Raw genomic sequence first — 27,998 nt, 5'->3', positions numbered from 1 at the left:
TAAGATCCAGGCGATTCATGAACACACATTCAGTGTCGGGTAGCAAGGTTCTCTCACTCGAAAGGTCAGGGTAAAACTCACCTGAAACTAAGCCAGAAGCGTGTGGTGTGCATACATTCAGGGTAATGGTTGCCAGTTTTTCCTCCATGAATAATTTAGGGCAGAGCTCTCCTCGAAGTCAGCCACAGGCGTGTGACGTTAACACATTCAGGGTAGGCTTGACTAATTCCTTTCCCGGGGCAGGTTAGGATAAAGCTCCCTTTGAACGAAGCTAGAAGTTTTAGATTTATACCCATTCAGGGTAGCGTGTGATCAGATATTTTCCCAGGATAGATTAAGGTAAAGTTCTTCTTCAACTAAGCCAAGGGTGTATTAATTTCACACATTTAAGCTAGGGGTTTCTAACTCTCCTCCCTGAATGGGTTAGGGTAAAGTTCTCCTTAAACGATGCCAGAATCTTTTGATTTGCACACAATAATGGTAACGGTGCAGGCTAAATTTTCTCTCTGGGTAGATTGAGGTAAACGTCTCCTCGAAATAAATCACGTGCGTGTGATGTAAACACATTCAGGGTAGGCTTGACCAATTCCTCTCCCCATTCAGGTTAGGGTAAAGATCTCCTCGAACAAAGGTACGGACGAGTGAATTTCACCCATTTTTTCGGTAGGTGTGGCAAAATCTTCTCCCTGGATGGGTTAGGGTAGATCTCTCCTCGAACTAAACCATAGACGTGTGAATTTTAAATGTTCATAGCAGGGGTGACCATTTTCTCTCGATAGCAATTTCTTTACCATGAATATGTTGTGAAAAAGCAACTAGTAAAAATTAGGGACGGTCGGATCGGATACCTCGGATCCAAAATCCGCGGATATTGGCCCTCATTGGATACATCGGATCCAAACTCGCGGAAGACATCGGATCTGGATCCGAAATTTTAAATAATAGCTTCAGTGAATGCAAATAAGGGTGGAAAGAGTTCCGATTCCCTCTTCCAATGCGCCGTCGCATGCGATTCTTGTCCTATTCATGAACCGTTTTGTTTGAAAGCTCTCGCAGAGGTTACGTAGGAGAATTTCAGCCGTGGAAAAAATCAATAGCAAAATACGACTGGCACACAGTGTGACTCTTTCCAAGAGATTGAACAATCATCGGGGAATTTAATGCGTCAGGAATTTAAAAATGCATTTGGATCCAAAAATACTCGATCCGAAAGATCCGGCTCCGAAAATCAAGGATCCGATCCGAATCCGGATACGATAAAAATCCTGGATCCGTCCATTACTAATAAAAACGTAGAATTTTATAATTGCAATAAAAAACTTTGGTTCAGGAAATCCGTGACGCTTCTTATTACAAATTCCACATACGCTGAAGCCTGTACGACACTTCCCAATATATATTGGCCAGTATATTGGATTGTGGTCCAACTGACGCACACCAATTTTCAAGTCCAATATTTTTTTTTATCCTTAAACAAAATTAGGGAGAAGAGTATTTTTGTGGCCATCTTGCCCGCCATATTGCTGTTAGTCCTAATGAAAATTTTCCAGCTAATCATAATAAGTGTTCGTTCACTTCAATTGGATACAATTTCTTGCCCAATTTGAAATTTAGAACAGGTTCTATTTTATCGCGGCCAATCTCCAATCAGAAGTCAGTTTTGTAGACTCGTATCAGCCAAAACAAGAAGTTCTTTGGAAAACAATCGGTTTGGCTGTAATTATGAGGACAACAATGGCGGCACAATTAATTTTAGGACAAAAATGGCGTCAATTTAAAAGGGTGGTTTCCTATTATTTTTTTTTTTTATTGCCTGAATCGAAAGATTATTACTCCTGGAGTACGTATGTCACGCTTTCAGATTTTTAAATGACGATATATATTTTTCGCGATCTAATGAAAAGTGAAAATTTTCAAGCGCGCGAAAACGCGACGGCTGAGTAGGAATACTGGGAAAAGTCCGTGTGATGAATTTCTCGTTCCAGCTGTCGGCGTTTGAGGTGACCTTGGGGCGAGGCTTGAGCGCTGATACGACGCAGGCTGCTAGCGGGTAGCGCTCGGCTTAAAAAAAGGTTATTATTCCCCTATCAAACGAAGGAAACTTTCCGAGCTTAGGTATTTTTAATGTGTGCTTATTAAGAGATGTTTCCCTGAGCTCTGTGCCTCATGCATGGATTGGTAACTTCAGACGATGTAAAACTCCTATCTACTCGTATAGAAACTAGGTCTCTTTGACGTCTCGTGGAGTGGCATCGCATGGGCGCCAATCTGGCCTTTTTCAAATGAGGATAAAAATTGACCATTGCCATTCGTCTAAACTGGTATTTCTAAAACCAAATAATTTGTATATTATGAATACACTAATGGTGGGTAACGAATCGCAATCAATGCCTTTCGATTTCTTTGATGAAGGAAACTACCCTATTATGAGGACAACAATGGCGGTGCAATTAATTTTAGGACAAAAATGGCGTGGATTTAATTGTGAGGACAGAAATGGCGGTCCAATTAATTTCACATATTCTTCCTTTTCTCCTTTCGGCAGGTCCTCTTCAGAGATAGATATGTATGCTCCTTTGCAGTTCCATCCGGCCTCTGGAAACAACTCTGTCGTCACTGCTGACAATCTGACAGTCTACACAATCAGGTAAGGAGATTCTGTCGTCCGTGGCAACCTCCTCTCGACTCCCCATGACAATGTTTTGACGAATTTTCAATTCGTATTTGAGTCGTTCACAAGATCTTTTTGCTCATGCCGAAGGAATAGTTGGAACCAGCGTCAATTTGTGACAAAAATGTTCCTTTCAAACCGCAATATATACCGTTGAAAATCGTAAAAAATGAACACACATATAACCATAAATTTCAGCCTATTACCGCTCCGTAATCGAAATTAGTAGGAACCGCATCGTATAGTACGGTTCATTAAAAAATTAAATTAGGATTAAGTAATGCAAACATTTATTTAAATTTGGATGCAAGAAAATATTAGACAGGCCGAACGATTGAGACGAGGCTAAAAGAACACCGAAGATTTTTCAGATTAGCGCAACGAGAAAAGTCGGCCGTGGCGGAACACAGCATTAATGAAGACCATGATATTAGATGGGGAGATACAAAAATCCTTTGCCACGCACAACGTTACTGGGACCGCACAATTAAGGAAGCAATAGAGATCCGCCTCAATCCCAAAAATTTCAATCGGGACACCGGCTTTCATCTTAGCAATACATGGATACACCTTTAATCAGCTGTATGAAAAATATAACGGAAGAACATGAAGAATTTAAAAAGACCTACAGCCAATCGGACGACACCTGAGCTGCATTGTTGTCCTATGTAAACGGTCGATCCAGTTCAGTGGGAAATTGGACTTCCATAAAGTAACACAGCCTTGAAAATGGAAGACAAGTCGTTTTCCGAAACGTCGGCTTGTATAAAAGCATGTATAAAAACCTGGCTGAGAACCCGAGAAATATTCTTCACAAGTATTCACCAGGAAAAATTAAATCGTATATTAGATTTTAAGCTTCAGGATGTTCATAGAGGAAATTGGAATGTACCAGACGCCATCTCCCATAGGTTTGCTAAACTAAGGCGTAAAAATGTGACACAAAAGGTATTTACATTGAATTGATCTGTTTCTTAGTTAAATCTATGTTTTTTTCCGTACTTAACTTCTCAATTTCATATGATGCCATGTTATTTCCCGTTGAAAGATGTTTCTTTTCCATAGTTCACGATTAGAACGGACAAAACACGGTCGCAGTGCGATCGGAAAAAATGAATTCGACAATGCGCGTTCTAAATTTTCGCAAAAATTTCCCGTCAATACAAAATGGAAAATACGCCGGAAATAGCAAATAGCAAAATAGCAAAATGGAAATGACGTTCAGTTACCGGAATCTCACTCTCAGAGTTGAAAATCAATTCAAAAATTAAATTAATTAAGTAATATCTACGATAAATTCCATAAAATACGAGTAAAAAATGTCCGGGCATGCCTATATCAAATTTCTTTTTTAATGCCTGTATGTTTCGAGGTAAGCTGTTACACATCTCCAGGTAACCAGGTCAATCCTATAAATTTTTTTCAGTAATGTGAATTATTATTTGACGTTTTTTGGGATCTCTGTGTTACTATTTTATATCCATTTTTTAACTTAAATACCTTTGATTGCATATCAGTTTTGTGATTGCTACACAAAATTAGAGAGAAGACTATTTTCGTGGCCATCTTGGCCGCCATATTGTTTACTAGTGATGAAAAAATTCCAGGTAATCACGATAAGTGTTCGTTCACCTCAATTTAACACAAATAGAATGACACCAAATGCCTTCTTCTATTATCCACGAACCTTTGGGTTATCATTGGCAACCGTGGCGTGGCCAGGGGTCCATATTTACATAAATATTGGTCATAATATAATCTAGTCCATAATAATATCATAGTCCATATTTACTCCAATATTAGTCATAATATCGTTCTAATGTCCCGCTAGAGAAGGCCATTGTGTTTCGATGTTTTTTACTTTGCATAAGTATTCGTGTGATTTGCACGCTTCAATCAGGGGGGTGGTCCGGGGGTCCGGACCCCCCCGAAATATAAAAACACAATTATTTTCCTTGATAAGAGAAAGCCAAATATTGAAAAATCGTGATTTTAGAAAAATATTCCCTTAACAAATAAAGTTTTTCGATTATAAAAAGGGTTAAAATTAGTTTCAAACCAATTATTTAGTACCCTGTATTTCAAAAATTTTCCCCCTTGATTTTGGACCCCCGAACGAAATTCCTGGCTACACCACTGATTGGCAATGTCAAGGGCTCAGCTAGGAATTAAGGCTGGGGGGTGGGGGGGGTTTAGGTGCAACTAATACCGGGGTGTATGGTGGTATGGAATACCCACCAGGATAAGCGGTAGGTGCGAGATTAATAAATCGCAGAATTTTAAGAGGAAAGGTTCAAAATGGTGAGTTTTATGGCTTTCTGAGGGATATTTTATTAATCCTTACACTATTCTATTAATAATGTCAATCCTATTAAGTAAAATGGATTAAATTTAAATATTTCTCTGAGCTCTAGGGGGGGGGGGGGGTTAACCCCCAAAACCCCCGCCTCGCTGCGCCACTGGGCAATGTCACATTATAGTTATAATATCATCGTTTGTTTTCAAGATGGAAAGCTAAATAACTTTGGAAGCTCATTCAATTGTTCTTGTTGATTTTTCCCGTTCGTATCCATAGTGACAGTGACGTCGATGGCTTCTCTGGCGTGGTAACCAGTCGACCGCTAAGGGACAACGAGATATTCGAGATATTACACGGAGATCGACTGAACGGATCGAGTTACGATACCTATTACTTCGATATGGGCTTCACGGAGTTCTCTCCAGAAGACCTCAAAGAGGAAGGATTCCCGTATCGAATGGAAGAGATCGAGTAAGTACGAAGAATTGGGTATCGCCACATAACCCATAAATGCACAAACTTAATTTTGTAATAGGATTCTTCTAATTCTAGCACATGGTTTACATTTTGTTACGTTGGAGGGTAAGCTTGCATCATTAGTCACGTCCAAAGGTGCCATTGGCTGTTTATATTTATTTATTGCAAAGGCCAATAAATGTTAAACTTAATTTAGTAATAGGATTCTTCTAGTTCTAGCACTTGGGTTATATTTTGTTACGTTGAAGGGTAAGCTTGCATCATTAGTCACCTCCAAAGGTGTCATTGGCTGTTTATATCTATTTATTGCCAAGGCCAATAAATCTTTTCATGGATGTATAATTACTAATGAGTTAATTCTATGGTTAATTTCTCTAATAATTACGAAGCACTCCCTTGCCACCATGAACTCATGTGAGAACTCAACATGTTTGGGTTCCCATGACTACCTGAGTTTGTGGTTTTCTGACCCAAATGGACTAATAAGTGGGTAAACCCCTTTGCAGGCCTTCACCTATGTGCAACTAGAAAAATATATAATTCATACAACACATAATATTATTTTAAAATTCGTTAGTATTATTTAAGACGGAAATTTAGGCATAACCGGGTTATAATAAAGAGATTAATCACGCCATACAGGATTCTTATAGCAGAGGTCGGGAAGCTTAAACAATAACATATAATCAACTTATAAGCATTCATAAATTATTCAGTTTCAATATAATGTAGCAGCATGTCATTATTCCCTCAAAGAGGTCCTAACCAGTAAACAAGTATATGCTTTTTTTCTTTAAATTTAAAAATAGCCTCTTATAACTATAGTTTATCAAAATTATATCAAGTATTTTACTATCCGCTCAGCCATATGCTTGTTTTCCGTCGTTAAATAAAATAAGTGTAATTTTGTAATTAAATATACAACACTAACATAAAAATGTATTGTTAAAATGTAAGAGCAGCTATCGTTAGAGTCGTTAGGTACGAGAACTGGCCCTCGGGCATGGCGTCCGATATATACCGGAATGTCAGTTTTTAGTGTCCATAACAGATACAAAATTGAACGGAAAAACTTGAAAAAAGTAGAAAATATAAATATCAATCTATAGAAAAAAATGAGATAGTAATAATCAACATATTGTGAAAAAAACTTCAGCAAAAATTTATATTCTTACCCATTGTGGGTGACTAAAATATTTCTATATCCTTCTTCTATTATATGTTCCTATCACTTTCTTTCCTTGCCTATTAATTTATTTGTGTGTATATATATGGACTGTGAACGCAATTTGGTTGCACGCCTGTGCTCGCGCGACTGCGCAATATATTGCACAACCTGTAATATTGCCTTCATATGGTTCGACCTTTTTCGCAAACCAAAATATTGTTCAATAATATTAACCGTTTAGGGGTCGCCGTCAAAATATTGTGCAAACCCACATTGCACAAAAATATTGAACGTCTATGGGTCGCTTAAGATTTTTTTTGCTTCCAGGAACACACAGTAGCGGATACAGAAAAAACTCAAGGGGGGGGGGCGCAAAGATACCTTGTGTTACCTTTACTTTTATCGTAATAAAAAATAATCAAGTCACATGCAAAGTTTAAGAAGGTTTTAATAAAAGTAATTATGCAAAAATGCAAGACAATCCAATCTTATGATATAAAAAAGTTAAAATTGTGGTTCTGCAATGTTTGGCAATACGGGCGGCCCCGCAAAGGGGAGGGCGCGCGCCCCATATCTGTATCCGCCACTAAGAACATTTGCCTTGTAGAGCGACACGGAGATGAAATCGAGATTCATGGTATCATCGCGCTAATATTAATTCATTTGTTTCCATTACAGAGCTGGCGAATGGCGGCCAAATTGGACATTTCCCTTTGAATTCACGGTGAGTTTCAGATTGATAAAAAAAAATATTGAATATTTTTTAATTGCCCACATCGAAAGATTAGTACTCCTGGAGTACGGATTTCACGCTTTTAGATTTTTAAAACACAAGATCTATTTTTCGCGATTAAATGAAAAGTGAAAATTTTCAAGCACGCGAAAACACGACGGTTAAGTATGAATGCTGGGAAAAGCCCGTGTGATGCATGGCTGCTGCTGTGTGAGGTCACCTGGGTGCGAGGCTATGAACGCCGCTACGATGCAGGCTACTTGCTGCCGAGCATGGCGGTAGCGTAGAGTACCCTGCTAATAGTTGGCGCTTGGCTTAAATAAGGATTATTAATACCTTATCAAACGAAGGAAACTTTCCGACCATAGGCAATTTTAATAGGTGATTATTAAGACATGTTTCCCCCTGAGCTCTGTGCCTCATGCATCCATTGGTAATCTCAGTCGAAGTAAAACTCCTATCTACTCGTATAGAAACTAGGTCCCTGTAACGTCACTTGGAGTGGCATCGCATAGGCGCCTATCTGGCCTTTTTTCAAATGAGGTTAATTATTCACCATTGTCATATTTTAAACTGGGATTTCTAAAACCAAATAACTTGTATATTATGAATACACTAATGGTGGGTAAGGAATCGCAATAAATGCCTGTCGTTATCTTTGCTGAAGGAAACTACCCTATTTATTTAATTAATTAATACAGGTAGCAGAGTACCATGCTAGCAGGTAGCGCTTGGCTTAAATAAGAATTATTAATACTCTAACAAACGAAGGAAACTTTCCGACCTTGGGTAGTTTTAATTGGTGATTATTAAGGAATGTTTCCCTGAGCTCTGTGCCTCATGCACGCGTTGGTAATCTCTGACGATTTATAACTCCTATTTACTCGTATAGAAACTAGGTCCCTGTGACGTCACTTGGAGTGGCATCGCATGGGCGCCAATCTAGCTAGCAGGTAGCGCTTGGCTTAAATAAGGATTATTAATACCCTATCAAACGAAGGAAACTTTCCGACCAGTTTTAATAGGTGAATATTAAGGAATGTTTCCCTGAGCTCTGTGCCTTATGCATGCATTGGTAATATCAGTCAATGTAAAACTCCTATCTCCTCGTATAGAAAATAGGTCCCTGTGACGTCACGTGGAGTGGCATCGCATGGGCGCCAGTCTGGCCTTTTTTCAAATGAGGTTAATTATTCACCATTGTCATTTTTTTAAACTGGGATTTCTAAAACCAAATAATTTGTATATAACGAATGCACTAATAGTAGGTAACTAATCGCAATCAAAGCCTTTCGTTTTCTTTGACGAAGGCAACCACCCTATCGATCATCCCTTAATCTCTTACCCGCATTCTTTGTTTGGAAAGACTATATGACCTGCCTTTATAAATGTTCTGCTAACGGCTATGTAAAAATCATTGTTTTATTCATATTTATTTTGATATATTGGCAATGACCCTAGTAGCAGCAAAAGGATTATATCTAGATTTAATACGCATCATAGTGTACACTTTATGCATATTATATCTTTATAAAATATATGCAAATGTCCTCTACCACCCAGATAATATCTAGATATTATAAGTATTATATCTGCTGCCATAATATGGATTTTATATGGATTAAATGTGTATAACTCGTCGTAAATATGTATATTATACGTATATTATACATGTCTGATGATCCCTGGTTACGCCGTAAGGATATTATTAGTATATTTTAAAGATTGTAGTATACATCAAGGACCATGGATCATCAGACATGTATAAAATAGGAATAACATACAGATTTGCAAATATGTATACCTATGTATTTCGAAATCTTAAAAATATACAGATGTAATCCTTTTGGTTCTATTAGGGGAGTTGAAAGAAAACGAAATTTTTCTCCGTCTGCAGGCTGGAGACCGCTTGGGAATGGCGAGGCTATCGAACGGAACGATTCGACTCTTCGTCAACGATATCGACATCGGAGAGGTCGCCACGGGTGTGCCCGAGAGAGTATACGGATACGTCGAGATCTATGGGGGAGACGAGATCGATATATCGATATCCGCCACGGGCTGTCAAACTCAAGGACTCGAAAGAATGTCAGCCCCCTCGCGGATGTTGAATGAAGTGCGATGCCTCGTCGAGTCTCTCTTCACGATCCGTGAAGAAGTTGAGGCCTCTTAGCACTAGAACCGCGGACGGGACTTTCTTGTCCCATCGCCCTTTGCAAATGTTTGCCATTCATGTACTAGTGGGTTGATTCCTTTGAAATTTACTGACTTTAATTCATTTTTCATGCTCTTTCGAATGGTTATATCGAAAATATTGTACCATGTTTGGTTCGCGAGAAAAACGACGATTTACATAGCACCGCGGGATGGGCCTTTTTTGTCCCATATGGGGAAAACATGCTATTTCAGGTTTTTTTGTACACTTATTTTGTATTTAGCGTAATAACAGTTTATTACGAAGGGGATCGATGCACAGATACCGTTATTCTGCCAGTTAGAAGCGCAGAAGGGAATAATCTGTGCACTGCGCCGGCCGCGTACTCAAGCAGCGCCGGCCGCGTCACCTCTGCCCGGCGCGTCTGCAGCTCTGAGCTTGCAACCAACAAGCTTCGCCTTGTAGCACATTTAAACATTAAACGTTACCCAAATACGTTTTTTGTTCACAGAAACCACAAAAAAACCAACAAATCATACTAAAACATAACAGGATCAACGTATTTTGTCAGTGGGACAAATAAGTCCCATGCCGCGGGACCAAAATTTTATCTTTTTTCATGTTATGCTTGCGGGTTAGCGGGCGTGGCTAAAGAAAGTGGAGGTTTAGGGGAGGGAAAGTTGCTCGACACGTGACTTTCCATTGGCCAATCAGCAAGGGGGCGCAAAAGATATTTTGAGCTATAATGCCTACACTTTTATCGTAAAGAAAATAATCAAGTTATATGCAAGAGTGCCACTCTGAGCCGAACGATTGTTAAATGTAAGGATCAGATAGACCTTAAATTGGATAGATGTGGAGTGCGTTCATTGAAATGCAGCGATTGCTATGGTGTATACGTGGGGCAGACAGGAAGAAGTTTTGAAATCAGGAAGATGGAGAACATGTAAGTGCTTACAAAAATAACAAAGATGAACAAAAGTAATGTCGCAGAACACTAAATATGCAACTGCCGTAGAAGCGATTTAAAAACGAATATTTTAAAATTTCGCAATGACCGCCGTGAATTAGACTTTAGGGAGAAGTTAGAAATTTTAAAAATCTTTGAAATTCAGGAGAGTATCCTTATAAATGAATATCTTTACCCATACTTTTCCCCTATCATGACGTCCGTTTTAAAATTCATCAAGTGAATAGATACAAACAGCAGGCGTGGCCTCTGTCAGTCACTCTCAGACCTCCGTCAATTTAACCCATTCGCCTATTAATTTTTCACAGAAATGTCGGACCAAAATCCTTCTTCATCCATCTTATAGTTTTCATCTATGTATTACTATATATTGCACGAAATGTTTAACACAAGATTCATATATTTATTTATGATACGATAATTTCAGTATTTTTTGTACACACTATTTATTTTCAACATTATATTCAATCATTAGTCATAAATAATTTTAAAATGCAACGAAAATCACGCTAGCGGTGGTTCGCTTGCTCTTTACCATGAGAAATATCGATATGGGCAGGCTATTTACCCGGATGGGTTAACATCGTGAATTGGTCGTGGAGCAGTGTTGCCAAATCTCACGCGTTCTTCTCGTATGCCATGAAGTATGCCTTTCACCAGCAGTGCTTCATTCGGCGTGGCAGCTGACAATTTCATGGGCTTATGTGAAAGGAGTATCCTCAATACCTTCCAAACGAGCAGATATATTGTCTCGGCGCCGACCTTTTCAGTGACAAAGTACGGCGGCCATGTACATTTGGCAACGTTCACTTGGCTCCTCCTCTATATCTCTCTCGGTACTACCTCTACTCCATTAACGAAATCTTCCGAGATTATCCAGGCTCTCACGAAAGCTCGCCCGCCTACATAAAGTGAAAATAGATTATAAAACATCTTTCACGCTGCTCGAGATATTTTGAACAACGAACTGGGAACGAATCGTCATGAACGCTAACATGATATTCAATATCATTCGACATTGATTGTTGAACGGATGTTGAATTTATTCGAAATCAGGGTTGTCATGGTGCAGGAACGCCGTTCCGGTACTGGTTGACAAACGATATAATAGTGAAATAACACTTTTATCAATGTTGTCGCCGCAAACTTTCAATATTTACATTCGAAACCAAAGAAAAACATTTAGTAAATAAATGTACATCATAATTTGTCATAGAAACATAATTGCAGAGTAATATTTCACTTCTAAAAAAGTTAAGGAAAGTGCGTTCCGGCACGGATAATTTTTGCATGACGTTACTGGTCGAAAGGTCTTTCAAACTATTGTAAAAGGCTTGAATTTAATTGAAGAACAATAACAAACATAAATCCAGATCGAGAGAGAATAATAATTACAATTAAACGTACAGGCAACAAATTTGGACTGATTTCTCACAATTCTGAACTTCTCTTTTGATTCATATGGCAGTTAACTTAATGCACCATAAACTAGGGACTAAAAAAAATGTACAAATAGAAAGCGCATTGAGAAATGCAACCATCACTGCGCAAGCACAAGCTATTTCTTTGTTCAAGCAGTATGAGCCTAGCGCGCAGCCTCCGAGTATCCAACTTAATTCGCTGAGCAACGCTGTCTGTACGCCTGTAGCAGCTTTTGACGAAACGCTAGGCCTTCCTTTGTATTTTATTGAGTTCACTGACATTGGGGGATAAAGTTCACGGAGGTGGACGTCTGTCTGGCTTCGCCAGTAATATTTATAATTTTTGTGCTTTTTATATATTCTTTTAATTTATTTCAAGCTTCTCCACAGTTGTGGATCTGTAATTATTACCTGGACGCTGTGCGTCTTTTTTTTAACGTAAATGGTGATATATCAATGAAATTATGTTGATTCATTAAAATACGTTTACCAGTAAAGTCTTTTATCACACTCTTGTATTGTTATGAATTTGGTAATACGTAGTCATTGCTACTAATATTTATAATTTTTATTCTTTAAATGTAAGTATATGCCTTTATTATAATTTTCACGCTGCACAACAGACGTGGAATTGTTATTATTTGGATGCTGTGCATCTCTTGTCAAGAAATACTAGAATAAAATATTTTACTGAAATTATGTTTATAGTTTTTATTACGTATGCCAGTATAAATGTCCTATCATTTTGACACCTGTGTTTGTAAAGATTGTGTAAGTGTCGTATTTCGGTATTTAAAGGTGATTGATAGCCTAAAATATAAGTTAACTTATTTAATACTAGATGACCCGATGAGCTTCGTATCACGGTTAGTAATGAAATTAACCTAAAATAAGTGAAAAATGTTTTCGTACACTAAATATGTCAATAAATGATGAAAAATTAACTTTTTAACGACTAAATTGAAAGATTTAACTTGTTAAAAAGAGATATCAAAGTACAGTAACAATAACGACGGTCGTCAAGGGGATAGTAAGCAGAAAACGCTAAAGTTTCGGAATTTTTATTAATATTCTTTTTAAATTTTCACGGTAAATCAGTGGAAAATGAAAAACGAATCCAGAAATAAGGATGAATACAAGTCAGGAAATGAGTCAGGGCCCATTCTAGAGCCTCGTGGGCCCTGCGGAATAATTTTTCAACCGTTTTAACCTTCCCTGGACATCCACGAATATTTTAAAACCAAAATTAGAAAAATCGGTCCATCGGTTCTGGAGTTTTAGCAAGACTAACGCACAGCAATTTTTTTTGTTACATAGATTATCATTTAAGTGTTATCTATTAATTATATGCTTTTAATACGCAATTGATATAATTCAAGTTTGACGATATCGCTGGATTTGTCATCATTTGGAAGCTGTACCTACATCTCTTATTACGAATATGAATTAAAACAAAAATGGAATAATTCAATAATGAAATTATGTTTATATTTTTTCTTGCGTAAGAATCATACTCAACACATCTCATTAGGGGCATATTTTCCTAATACACACGATTCCTCATCTACATGCACTAAATGTTAACACTATGACTGCCGGCTGCTAAATTTTAAGCCCTACTGAAAAATCCAGCCATTTTTACTATATTCGTACATTTTTTAAAACATAAGCATCAAAAATATATTTATATCGATGTGCATTTCAATAAAAATTGATTTTTCTCTTCTTATGAATGAGTTGAATGACATTTATTGCTAATTTTTAAATATATAATTTAACAATGAAAATCTACTGTTTTTGAAAAATAAAAAAGTTGCAACATATGATGTACCGCCATAACATGCATAATAATTTTTTAATACGCTCAATTTGAACTATTTAAAGCATGGAAATCATAAAAAAGCATTGTTCCAAGAAAAGCATTATAAAACCTGGATGACAAAAAGGGTCAATGCACCCTCAACGAACGGTCCCGAATTGGCCCAAAGAATTTTCACACTAAGTGGCCTAAGATGAGGATGCCGGTAGCTACAGAGGACTTTTCGTCCTCAAGACATAAAGTGAACTCTTTTTCCATCGAGCAGTTGATTTTTGAAAAAACAGAGACCCTAAGCAGTAAACTGGAAATGTACCACGGGCGAAATATTACGGCTTCACGCATACAAAGCCAATTAAATGGAAAGACGTAATATTACCTCCATGGCAATCCTCAGAAGGATTAGCAGGACGTAATATTACGTCCATGACACGCTAAGTGTTAAGCAAGCCCACTAAAAAGGCATGTGGCAAGGGGTGTTAGTAACTAATGCGTTTACATACATAAAAAGCGATTGCTACAGCAAATTTACGAATAGAATTCATTGAACTCCTTAAATGATCGGGGAAAACGAAAAGGGTGGTTTCCTATTATTTTTTTATTGCCTAAATCGAAAGATTATTACTCCTGGAGTAGGTACGTATTTCACACATTTAGATTTTTAAATGACGTTATCTATTTTTCGCGATTAACGAAAAGTGAAAATTTTCTAGCACGCGAAAACGCGACGGCTAAGTAGGAATGATGGAAAAAGCCCGTGTGACGTATTTCTGGTTCCCGCTGCCGCAAGTGAGGTGGCCTTTGGGCGAGGCTTTGAGTGCTGATACGACGCAGGATGCTAGCAGGTAGCAGAGTACCCTGCTAGCAGGTAGCGCTTGGCTTAATTAAGGATTATTAATACACTATCAAACGAGGAAAACTTCCCGACCTTAGCCGGTTTTAATAGGTGATTATCAAGACATGTTTCCCTGAGCTCTGTGCCTCATGCATGCATTGGCTATATCAGACGATGTAAAACTCGTATCTACTCGTATAGAAACTAGGTCCCTGTGACGTCACGTGGAGTGGAATCGCATGGGCGCCAATCTGGCCTTATTCAAATGCAGTAAAAATTAACAATTGCCATTCGTCTTGACTGGGATTTCTAAAACCAAATAATTTTTATAATATTAATACACTAAATGTGGGCAACGAATCGCAATCAACGCTCTTCGTTTTCTACGAATCCCTATTACGAATAGCATTCATTGAACTCCTTAATTGATTGGGGGAAAACGAATTCCTATACCTATCCTTACGGTAAAATACCTATCTTAATTTATCGCTTCTGTCGGACATGAAATACTTCATTGGTTCTAATGTAATGTTCTCCGAGTCGCTCTTAAAAGGCTGTTTTACATGAGGCACGTACTTGCACTATCTGACGTATGTACGAAGGCGCAGTCTAACTAGGGAGGTTTTCAATCATTTTTTAGCCTAGATTGATGGATTATTACTGCTGGAGTACGTATTTCACACTTTTAGATAATTAAATGACGATATCTATTTTTCGCGATTAAATGAAAATTGAAAAATTTAAATAGCAATATTTAGGAAGAAGATATGCGACTGCATATCTTACTTCCTAAAATTAGTTTTTAAATAATTAAAAAAAAAAATAATAATAAAAAAAAACAAGAACCGGTAAATATTCCTGACGTTAACGGCGCACAAACTGATACATTTGTTCATTTGCAACAATATCTTGCATTCTTTAAATAACTTTTATCAAAATGCGGCTGATTCCACATTCAAGTCTCCTGTTGATACGTAAGTATGATTCATCATGTATGTGCGTTTAACAGAGGATAGTGTAATTACTTCCAATGTCGTGTTTAAAGAGGTCCTCTGACCTCAATTTGTACGTGAACATTCCAATTAAATTCGTACATAAGAACCTGCCATTTTTTCTTCATTTTAAAATTAGAAACGCGCCTATCCCTCTGTGGACCTGCATTGAAAAGAGCGGGGGAAGCCTGCTGGGAGCGGGCGCATCTCGCTTGTATTAAATAGTTTCAAACACATGAGTAGATTTTCCATGAGCTCAATTCAAGTTAATCTGATATTTTTTGGCGTCAATCATTTCAAAGTCAAGCGTTTGATCACAGCACTAAACTCAATTTTATTCATTTTTAATAACAAATGATAGTTGTTCACTACAGTCGGCAACAACAATGAAAGTATGCGATGGATACAGCTGAAATTTTAACACGTGACTAGTCACGACTGAGTCTTTCTAGTCGATATTAATTTTATATGCTTGGACAGTAATTTCTTGGAGATTCTAAGGACTTATTGAACAACCCTCGTACCTACTTACATAACATACGACACCAATAGGTGGCTTCCGAAATGCCTTTTTTTTAAGGAGAATAACGTCCTAGAGCCGAAAATCATTAAGATTTTAGTCCTGTATCGCCGCGGCGATAATAACGTGTAAGAAGGTTTGCCTTTAAGTTGCCCTTATTGACTTGAGCTGTCGCCATTGGCGGAAGGTTCCACAGCCTCCTTCTAAATGCTTTCTTTGTCATTGTCTGGCGTCGTACTCATCTAAAATAAGGATGACCGCAGGGAGTGAATTACGACTAAGTATAGCCAGCCGTTGTGGGGAGGGACGATAAGGTGATCAGTGAACAGTCAACAACCACGACAGCTGCAGAAATAGAGGAAAAACGTAAACAAATTCTAATGATACCAATTACGAAGATGCCTTCTGACAAATCATACGACACTAATAGCTGGCTTCCAAAATCCCTTGAAGGCAAAAGACGTCCTGGAGCAAAAATCTTCGAGATTTGAGTCTTGTATCGCCACGGCGAGAATAACATGTAAGAAGGTTTGTCTTTAAGTTGCCCTTATTGATTTGAGCTGTTGCAGTTGGCGGACGCTCCTTCACAATGTTTTGTTTGTAAATGTTCGACGATTAACTCAGCTAAAAGAGGATCAGCGCAGTGGATTCATTATGACCAGCTAGCTGTTGTAGGGAGGGGCGATAAGGCAGCCTTTCAGTGAACCATGAAGCTGCAGAACGCAGAGAAAAACGCAACCAAATCTAATGGTACCATTTACGAAGATACCTTCTGACAAAGCATACGACAATAATAGGAAAAAATGTCGTCCCAGAGTAAAACATCGTCAAGATTTGTGGCTTGTATCTCTAAGGCGAGAATAACGTGTAAGAAGGTATACCTGTTAGATGCCCCACTTGACTTGAGCCATTATCGTTGTCGGATGACTACTCAGCCTCCTTCTCATAGGTTTGTTTGTCAATGTCTGGCGTGATACACGGCTAGAAAATATGAGCGAAGGGAGTGCATTACGAATATAGCTAGCCTGGGTATGGGCGATAAGGTGATCCGTGAACAGTGAATAAATTCGTAAGTCGCAAAACGCTAGGAAAAACGTAAACAAATTCTAATGAAACCATTTACGAAGATACCTTCTGACATATCATACGACACTAATAGCTGAAATGCCCTTTCTTAAGGCAAAAATGACGTCATAAAGCCAAAATTCTCAAGATTTGAGTCTTTCCTCCCCACGGAGAGAATAACATGTAAGAAGGTGTACCTGTAAGATGCCCTACTTGATTGGAGCTGTTGGCATTGGAGAACGACTACAAAGCCTCCTTCTCAATTCTTTGTTTGCCTTTTTACGGGCGCAGGGGGTGCATTATGAATAGCCAGCTGTCGTGCAGTGGTCTGAGATTTGCCATTTCCACGCACAGAATGAAAACTATGGTTGCCATCGAGCCCTTAATATAAGGATACATTTATGTTACCAGTCAGGTGCTACCCTGAAAATTTCGGACAGGTATGGTCAAGAGTAAAGGAGAAAATGAGGCCTATCGATATAACTTCATATCGATATATTTTCATTAGGAATCGTTTGTCATCAAAATTATTTATATGTGTGCATGGACCTTCTCTGTTTCATCAAATTATTAAAATTTATACCCCCGTAACTATATAGATAGGCTAGAAAAAGGGCTCTATCGAATGCAAACTTGGATCGATGATAACTTCGACTGTAATCATTTGATCCGCTTGGTTTAACTTTTGTCGGATAAAACACATTAGTAACTTAATTATATATAACTTCCATATTCATACCGTCATTAACAATAAAGTTATTAGCGAATAAAGCGTATCCAAGGAAATTGGTATCGATATAACTCGCACGTGAATCAATCGAGTGAAACGGCCATCATTGCAAAAATTGACCTTTTTGATAAAAGTATTACCCTGAAAATTTCATTCATCTAGCTTGAACGGTTGCTAAGATATTCAAGATTGTATGCTCCACAAAAACATGGCGACAATGATTTTTCGCATGCAGGATATTTTTCGGAATTTAATTATGAGTTAACCAACAGGGTTACGGGGGAATTAGGGTGAAACGTAAACGGTTTTTCATGGACATTCCAAAGTTCCATATGGCACATGTCTCAAGGCCGAAATCCGTGTTTAAAAATTCGCCCTTTACGGCAATGTAAAATCGAAATCGTTTATTCCTCGGAATTGTTTCGACGTATGAAAATTCCAAGGTAGCCAAAAAATCAATCGAAAAATCCTCCACCTTAAATTTCAAGGATTTTTCCTTAAGATCATTGCAAGTTGGTCAAAAAATATCCTAAAATATTTCTATAAGAAAAGCATAGAAAACGTTCAAAAAATAATAAAAAATACTAAATATCAATTCATCGCATAGGCATCCGTACCAAAAAATTTAATTTATGTCCATTGAATATCATGTTCTTCAGACGTTTGAAAGTTCAAAATAAAACCTAAAAAGTTTTGGTCCCATAAGGCTCCCGTGTTAATTTAAGTCGATACATCTCGAAATCTAACCGACATTTTCAAGTTTTCAGATTTTTCCTCCCGATGAATTTTATGTTCACTTTTACGTCAACTTAGCCAAATATCCACGCCTTACACCGTTTGGGCTGTGAATTTGTATCAATGAGTCAGTGGGTAGTCGAATGGCCGCTATACGGTGATATAAAAGGGCATTTCAATATTATTTGGCTATATTTGTTTACTGCGGTACACCTCGTCAGCTATCCGTCCCTGTTTGAATTTGTATTGAATTGAAAGGTCCAGAACACGAAGAAAAACGTAAACAAATTCTAATGATGCCATTTACGAAGATACCTTCTGACATAACATGCGACACTAATGGTTGGCTTCCGAAATGGCTTTTTTATTAACATTTTGAGACCGATCGTCATCTATAGATGACGGCAGACCTTGATCGACAGAGACAAACTTGAAAGCGCCTTTCTTCGCTTTCCCTTTTATTAGCGATCTCATATCTTCACAAACATTTGCAGTAGGTTCTCATGCATCTAAAGTTTTTCGTCGATTCTGGTTTCGAGTTTTCCTCTGTCTATAGCACCCTCTGAATATTACCACATGTTTTCACGTGTTAATTTGCCCTAAACTGTGTTATTGATGTACTAAATGTTTTACCATTTCCCTTTTTATCGATATAGATCCACTAATTCATTTCATACCATCATCTTTTTCAATAGAAAGTGGAAAATAATTTCCTTTGCAACATTTTAATTTGGAGCTATGGACTCTAGGATAAGAATTTCTGATACAAGGGAGTTCTATTGCCTTGAGCTTTAAATTTTTTACAAATGTATTTTTTAATGTTTAATTTTTTTTAATGATTATAAGGAATTTTCAATGCAATAAAATAAGATGTTACTAAGATTCAGTCGCAAACTCGTGCAATTAAAATTCATCCAATTTTAATTTTTGTATAATGACCTCCACCTTTCGCGACAATCTCTCTGCTGCAAATGGAGGAAAAGAATCACAAGCATATTTACGTAATATTTTTTTATTGACTTATTTTACATACTTTACATATTTAACCATGCAGGGCATAGTAAATCCGAACAGGATCACCAGGATATACATTTTTCGTAAAATACTTTTTTTGCAAGATAACAGGAAACCTATCTCATAATAGATACATGGTGGGCATTGACTGTGTCGAACAACTTATGTTATAATATCTCTGTGTTGATAACACTTTGTAATGGTTCATGATATTACGGATTTGTGGGATGCATATAATGCCTTTTAATTCCTATCTCCCAGTGGCATTACTAATGGGAATGGGGGTTAGGAGGGATAGATCCCCCCTCGAAGACTCGGAGAAATATATAAAAAAATTTAAAACTACCTATTGTCTATTTTTGACATGTAATAACTGCATCTCCGTCAAATTTATGATACAAAAGGATATGTCATGTTTTTCAAGGTACGTCATTTTTAAAACATTTTCCGAACACCTTGTTGCCAGGGGTCGGTGGGTCTCCCACGAAGGTTTTTCGATCCTAAGCATATGTCTAATCACGCCACTGTTTTCTCTGTACCAGAATTCTGGCTCGCAGAAACTGGGCTGGAACTCATTTCGGTTGCAATAATAATTGTCCTTGGCAACGGCGAATCAAGTAGAAATATGCCTTAATCACGAGGATCTTCCTTTTCATAAATGAATTCTTATTTTCCGAATAATTACGAAAGAAAGAACGAGAGAACTGATGAAATAATATTCTTATAGAGTCCTTAGTCCAGATTGTGAACAGTTTAATTCGCAGAGAAACACAACTCACCATACACTTTTTGTATCCACCACAAACTAATCTTTTTTCCTAACAACAATCAGCTAAACAAACTGTTTAATAAAACATAAATAAAAAATATCATGGCAACCCTGAATGTTGCTTCCTCGGCATACTGCAAATTGCTATATTAACAAGGAGGGTCCAATAACGATCCAGACAATGTGCTAAAACCATATTCACCACATTCTGCCACGATTACCCTGAAGATCCTGGCATCTGCTGAAGATCTTTGTTTCCAAAATCATCAGTGTTGATCCACAACCATCGTAAAATTATCGAAAAATTATGTGTGTATGTTTTTAATGTGTTGTAATTTTAATTGTAAACATTCAAATTATTTTTAGTATAGGAAATAATTAATGATCTACTGTTGATAAATATTGTATATCGTTTCGTATTTGAATTTCATGTAGTCAATAATTTGACAGATTCCGGTTGTAAATTCATATCATTCTATGTATTTGAATTTATAAATCATGATACAATAAGTTATGTAACATTCGGATTGGAATTAAGTATTCTATATGTCTGTGTTATCAGAGGCGTAACTTGGAATATGCTTTGGGGGTTTATGGGATGGCCTAAGGTAACTGCCCTGGCTTAAGGGGGACCAGGAAAATAAAAAACTGACATGCCTGACATTTTGTCAGTTAAAATTTAACTTAAAGTAGATGCAATCATTATAAGTAAGTCAAAACTAGACAACGTCTTTAAATATTTTTTTTATCTGAGGATTTCAGGGGATCTATCCCCATTACCCCCCCTTGCTTACGCTCTTGCGTGTTATAATGTTTAAGTAAATATAGATAGAATATTGTGTAAAGTGTTTGGCTGAATCCAAAGTCCCTTGCTACGCACGCAACGAGAAATTAACTATTTCTGTGCACGCAATAACATTGAGAAACTATATCATGAAGCAGTGCTATCATTTATGCTCTATTTTATAAAGTGCATTACAAAATGTGCATAAAAATAAAGTGCATTAAAAAAGACAAAATTATGTCGAATGTATTTCGGGGATTTCGTTTTGCAAAAATTTTCCCGCAAGCTCAAGGAAGAAGATCAATGAGGGACGTAAAATATTTTTCTTGAGAACTTTTATCGGAATGAAAAATAAGTCGCATGCGAAAATCGAGAAAGTTTCATTCATGCTGATTATGTAAGTATTCGAGATGATGTTATCTTATGATATAAAAAAGTTACAATCGTGGTTCAGCTTATAGTAGGAAGTACATGTGGCCCGGCAAGGAGGGGGTCGCGCCCCCTGCGCCCCTTATTAGTATCCGCGACTGCTTGGGGATACAAGTCAGAAATCTTAAAGAATTTGGCTCTGCGACATCATTTTTGGCTTTAAAAAGAGGAACTTAGACACATCCAGCCATTAGTGTCGCATGATATGTCGGAAGGTATCTTCGTAAAACGTGTCATTAGAATTTCTTTACGTTTTTCCTCACGTACTGAAGCTTTCGTGTTTGTTGACTGGGCAATGAAGGCCTGCCTTGTCATCCCTCCCCCTAACGGCTGGCTATAGTTCCAGACATAGTGACAAACAAAGCATTTAGGAAGAGACTGAGTTGTCGTCCGCCAACGTCACAGCTATAGTCAAGTAGGGCAACACACAGGTATACCTTCTTACACGTTATTCTCGCCGTGGACATACAAGATTCAAATCTCGAAGATTTTGACACTATGACGTCATTTTTGGCTTACAAAAAAGGGATTTCTGAATACAGGTATTAGTGTCGTATGTTATTTTAGAAGGTATCTTCGTGAATGGTATCATTAGAATTTGTTTACTTTTTTTCTTCTCGTTCTGCTGCTTCCGTGGTTGCCGACTGTTGGATAGCAAGGAGGCTGAAAAGTCGTATGCCAACGGCAACACCCCAAGTCAAGTAGGGCAACACACAGGTATACCTTCTTACACGTTATTCTCGCCGTGGACATACAAGACTCAAATTTCTAAGTTTTTGCCTCAGGGAAATCATTGTTCTCCTCAATAAAAGGCATTTCAGCTTATAGTGTCGCATGATATGTCGGAAGGTATCTTCGTAAAACGTGTCATTAGAATTTCTTTATGTTTTTCCTCGGGTTCCTCAGATTTCGTGGTTGTTGACTATTCACTGAACGGCTGCCTTGTCGTCCCTCAACGTTACTGCTTGCTACAGTCGTCATGCACCCCTTTAGCTCACATTTTTTAGCCTAGTACCACTCCATATAAACAAAGCAATTTGCAGCAAACTGTCTAATGGTACGCCAATGACAACAGCTCAGGTCAAGTAGGGAAACTTATAAAGATACCATAGTGAATGAGACCATATTGCATCCACACGCTTGCCGCGTCGCCGTACTCTCCGTCGCCGGCTAGAACCGGAGTTGACGGACGCTCGAAAAAACGATTTAAAATTCGGGGTTGCAAGTTGGTGCAATGTTAGACTTTGGATTCACAATGCAGAAGCTTCATAGAACGACGTGGTATCAGTAACTTGGGCGAAGGCCATGGCAGTATCTACTTTATCTCAACGTTTATGTAAAAAAATGGACTGAAAACAGGCTCCGCCATTTTGTTATATATCTATGGTTATTGATGAAAAAAAATCTTTAAAAACCCCTCAAAAGGAAGACAAAGAAGTTTCAATTATGATGATATAACAGTTTTATCTTAAATCTATTCATGAAACCACTGCACGAGGATGAAGTTGGCAGTTTACAGAAAATATCTAGGTTTGTAATTTTTCGATAAATTTGTTCAATTTTGACATCACATATATTTTAAAGGTGAAAACACAGGAAAGAAATATTTTATGGAAAGTATTGCACATATTTATTTGAGAATATGTATGTGATGTTTCAACTTCCAAATTCAAAAAATTCGCAAATAGGACTTTTATAAAAAGGGACTTATTAAAAGACATTCATTCAGCGTCGCCGAGGCTGTGAAAAATATTTTTAACTAAATTGTTATAATTCTTAAAAATCATAATAAATTAACTAAACTCGCTGTTTAAGTAATCAAATAAATAGTTTAATAAAGTCATGTTGCATGATAAACATTCTTTAGTCTTCTTTGTATCATTTCAACATGCAGTTTACTTCGGTTCTGGTTTCTAACTTTCCTCCGTCTCCAGCGCCCTGGGAATGTCACTATATTTTTATACGGGGTTAGTTGCACTTAATTATGTTATTTATGTAGTAAATATTTTATGCATTCCCTTTTTATCAACATTGATCCACTAATTCAATTCTAATCACAATCTTTTTCAATAGGTTTGTCATTGTCTGGCGTGGTACTCTGCTAAAAAATTTTTAGCAAAGGGGGTTGAATTTCGACTACAGCCAGCCGTTGTGGGGACGGACGATAGGGTGATCAGTGGTGATTCAACGAGCTCCAGTACGCGAGGAAAACGTAAGCAAGTTCTAATTAATACCACTTACGCAGACACATTCTAAAATATAAACTAAAAATAAATGCCTCAATGTATGACCTGTAACTCTGTAAATCAACCATAGAAAAAAAAGAGAAATACTTTGAAAAAAAATACTTCTAAAAGTTGCCGCTGAAGATTCGCGTAAAAATACTGCTGTTGACGCAGCCTTTTCCCTTTTGCAGATCCGAACGTCGTCTATAGATGACGGCAAAATAAGTTTAAATAACAGAAAGAGTTTCCTGCGGAACGACCTTTTCGATCATTTTTGATAAAAAAAAGGTAACTCTTCTAAGTCTAAATGACGTAAAAATTTGTTTTCCGATCTGAGCAAAGTTAAAATTTTTACCTTAGGGCGAAAAGTGTAAAGGCAAAAAAGACGTCCCAAATCCAAAGAGCTTCGAGATATTCGGGTTGTATCTCCATTGCTAGAGTAACGTGTAAAGGCCTGGTTACACGGTACATTAACACGTACGAGTTAATGTAAGTTTGCGTGAATGATTTTGGTGGACCGGAACGGAACAAGTACGAATGCATGGACCAAATTAGAACACGTTCTATTTTCATGCATTCGCGCAAGTTGGGTGGTTACACGGTGTATTTTGGCGTTCATTCACGCGTTCATACATTCAGACATTAACCCGTACGTGTTAATGTATCGAGTAACCAGGCCTGAAGAAAGTATTCCTGTAAGTTGCCCAACACAACTTGAGCTGTTGCCGTTGACGGAAGATTAATCAGTCTCCTTCTAAATCCTTTGTTTGTCATTGTCTGGCGTGGTACTCGGCTAATAAAAGGATGATCGAAGGGCGAGCATTGCGACTACAGCCAGCAGTTGTGGGGAGGGACGATAAGGTGATTAGTGAAAAGTCAACAACCACTAAAGCTGCAGAACACGAGAAAAACATTGACAAATTCTAATGAAACCACTTACGATGATACCTAATAAAATAACATACGACACTAATAAAGCTGTATTCAGAAATCCTTTTTTTAAGGCATAATTGACGTCATAGAGCAAAATTCTTCGAGATTTTCGGCTTTTATCACCACGGTAAGAATAACATGTAAGAAGGTATGGCTATAAGTTGCCCTACTTGACCTGAGACGTAGCCATTGGGGGATGGTTCCACAACCTCCTTCTAAATGCTTTGTTTGTCATTGTCTGGCGTGTGCTCAGTTAAAGAAGGAGGAGCTGATGGGGTGCATTACGACTATAGACAGCCGTTTTGGGGAGGGACGATAAGACAGCTGTTCAGTGAATAGTAAATAACCACGAAAGCTCCAGTACGCGAGGAAAAACGTAAACAAAATCTAATGACACGTTTTACGAAGATACCTTCTACCATATCATACGACACTGATGGCTGGATATGTCTAAGTTCCTTTTTTATAAGTCAAAAATGATGTCCCAGAGTCAAAATATTTAAAATTTTAGACTTGTATCTCCACGCACTCGCGGATACATACATATAGGGGGTGGATGGCGCACGCCCCCTTCTTTACCGGGCCACCTGTATTGCCTAACATAAGCAGAACCACAATTGTAAATTTTTTATATCATAAGATAACATCATGTCGAATATTTATATAATCAGCTCGAATGAAACTTTTCCAAGTTTCGCATGAGACTTATTTTTAATTCCGATAAAAGTTCTCAAGAAATATTTTGGCCACCCTTGAGTTTTTTCTGTATCCGCTGCTGCCTCCTAAACTGTTGCACATGAACTTCCTTATAAGATAGCCGTTAGCCATAGTGCTGTGTGTGTGACGGTGTCTTTTGAAGAATCACGTTTATCAAATATCCTATAAGTAATTTAGGTTTAATGCAACTATGCCTACACCGGCGTACCCAGGATAATAACTGGTCGGGGGGGCAAGCCATGGGATTTATGAAATTATATCCTTGAAAAAATGGTTTTATTTCAGTTACAGATCATATACTAATATGAATAATTTTTATTTGGCTTAAAGAAAATTTGTTGAATACTTTCGTTTCAATTCAGTACTGATTTTGCTTAAATAATTTTGCGATTTTGGCAGTTGCCCCCCCTGACTCTCGCTGGGTACGCCCATGTACGCATATGCTATTAAGTATTTTTGTAATTGAATACTTACTCATTGGAGATGTTGCTGGTTATTCACTGATAAACTTTTACTGCTTGAAGAGAGAATGTTGATCAGACATAGAAGTGATCGCAAGTGTATGCAAAATGTACGAATCGCTTAGTTGACCAGTCTGTGGCTTAGCCAGGGGGGGTGGCTCCAGGGGGTCCGGACCCCCCCGAAAAATAAAAACACATGAATTTTCCTTTATTAATGAAAACAAAATATTGAACAATCATAAATTTAAAAAATATTTCTTTAACAAATGAAGTTATTTCGATTTTGGAAAGTGTTATATATAAAATAATTATTTTATTACCCATTACTTACTACCCCATTTTTTCAAATATTTCCTCCCCCTGGTTTTTGGAACCCCCCCCCCCCCCCCCCCCCCGGAAAGAAATTCCTGGCTATGCCACAGTTATCAGTCAATATAACATTCCCAATTCCAAAAATATAAGAAATTGGTAATCTAATGTCTGGGGTAGTAAGATTAATTTTCTTACCTTAGGGGGAGGAACAATCTTATGTAATTACAATTATTATGGTTACCGTTTCTAATCTCTGCAAATCTACTAGTGGGGGAACGGTAGCTATGGGCAACGCGTGTTTGCGGACGTCATGCAGTTGGCATAGTCGCCAGGCATCGTTCGACGCGTCAAAAAAATTTTCAAGCCTGTCATCGCTTGAGTAAGGAACCAAAAAATTTGTCCCTTTAATCAAATTCTAAATACCTTCAATAGCTTAAGAATCGCGTTTTAAAACACACTTTCAGAAATTCATCCGAAATGGCCCCTCGTCACCTAGGTCACCTAGGGCCATCAGCTGAGCATCTAATAGATGTCTAGGAGATAGAGATATATATCTAATATATGTCTAATAGTCAACTTTTAGATATACGTCTATTCATAGTTGAAAATGGACATTATACAGTATGTCCCGAAAAGAATGGCCTAATTTTAAATAAGATTATTAATTAGGAAGAAGGGCCCAACATCAACATATTGTATACTAAATTACTCAAAAAAGACAAAAGTTTATAAAAAACCATCATAAGTGTTCAATATGTCCTCTATTGGCTGCGCGGACGACATATAGCCAATAGCTGAATTCATCCCAAACTGAGTGTAAGGTGACTTGTGTCACTGAAGCTACAGCAGCTGATATTCATATGTTTTGTTTATCAATGTCACGAGGTAAGGGAGGAACGTAAACACGCTGTTTAACATTTCCCTAAAGGAAAAAATCGCATGGTGTTATATCAGGGGACCTAGGAGGCCAAGGGTGTAAAGCCTGTTCTCGCGGTCCTATACGTCATCTTCAGCGAGACTGGCTGCACCTTATTGTTAGACCTAAGCTTTGTTCGCGTCGCTTGCTCCATCTGCACCTTCTGCACCGGAAGGTGCAATGAAAATCAGGCGGGTGCAGAGGTTCAACTCGTGCGACGCGAACGGCAACGTAACAACAAAAATGGCGCGGGACATGATTATAATAAACATTGTCGAAGAGGATTTTTATGAAGACTATAATGTTATTTTCCCAGCTTTCATTCAGCCGCGGGATAGACATAACGTGTTATTCCAGTAATTGTTGCGATTTACTCGGGTTTGTTATGATTCTGGTTGAACTAATGTTGAACACATTTGTTTATTGCTTGTTTGTTGTTTGATTGTATTGGCATTACGTTGCAAATGCCTCTACGTCTTCCTTTATTAAGAATAAGGTTTTAAGCTTTTGCAATTATGGCAAATTTGATATCGATATCCTAGACCTAAGTTTATTAATTGGTGTGAGAAAGGTGTCAATGAGCTGAAGTTACCATTTAGATGTAAACATTGCCTTTTCACTTCATATACGCCTTTTAGTTATGCTAGTTGTTTTTATTAAAGGCTATTACATTTTTATTACGCATTAATTTCTTAACTCGATTACTTCCAGTAGATGGGGAAAATAACTTGACAACTTTTTTAAAAGGATTCGTGACCACCGGGACTAACAATTTTGCTAATCTCGTTCGAATTTTTCGGGAACACGAAGTGGTCCGTAATGAAATTCTTAAGTGTAATGACCAAAGGCAA

The 27,998-nt window shown here is 37.7% G+C and overlaps 1 protein-coding gene across 1 annotated transcript; it reads left to right on the top strand.

Moving 5' to 3' along the window:
* Positions 1-5,328: 5,328 nt before the first annotated feature.
* On the top strand, positions 5,329-9,542 carry LOC124172625 (neuralized-like protein 4). The gene is made up of 3 exons (XM_046552066.1): positions 5,329-5,441; positions 7,294-7,339; positions 9,246-9,542. Exons 1-3 carry the CDS (start codon positions 5,371-5,373, stop codon positions 9,519-9,521), a joined length of 393 nt encoding a protein of 130 aa, XP_046408022.1. The 5' UTR covers positions 5,329-5,370; the 3' UTR covers positions 9,522-9,542.
* The last annotated feature ends 18,456 nt before the right edge of the window (positions 9,543-27,998 follow it).

The sequence above is a fragment of the Ischnura elegans genome, assembly GCF_921293095.1.
Source record: "Ischnura elegans chromosome 13 unlocalized genomic scaffold, ioIscEleg1.1 SUPER_13_unloc_2, whole genome shotgun sequence".
NCBI lineage: Eukaryota > Metazoa > Arthropoda > Insecta > Odonata > Coenagrionidae > Ischnura > Ischnura elegans.
Note: the sequence above shows the minus strand (reverse complement) of the source record. Positions and strands in the feature narration are given on the sequence as shown.

Coding starts and splice junctions, on each gene's coding strand:
- LOC124172625 (XM_046552066.1), top strand. CDS start 5,371: ATGGGCTTCACGGAGTTCTCTCCAGAAGACCTCAAAGAGGAAGGATTC. Junction 5,442..7,293: donor TATCGAATGGAAGAGATCGA/GTAAGTACGAAG, acceptor TTTCCATTACAG/AGCTGGCGAATGGCGGCCAA. Junction 7,340..9,245: donor CATTTCCCTTTGAATTCACG/GTGAGTTTCAGA, acceptor CTCCGTCTGCAG/GCTGGAGACCGCTTGGGAAT.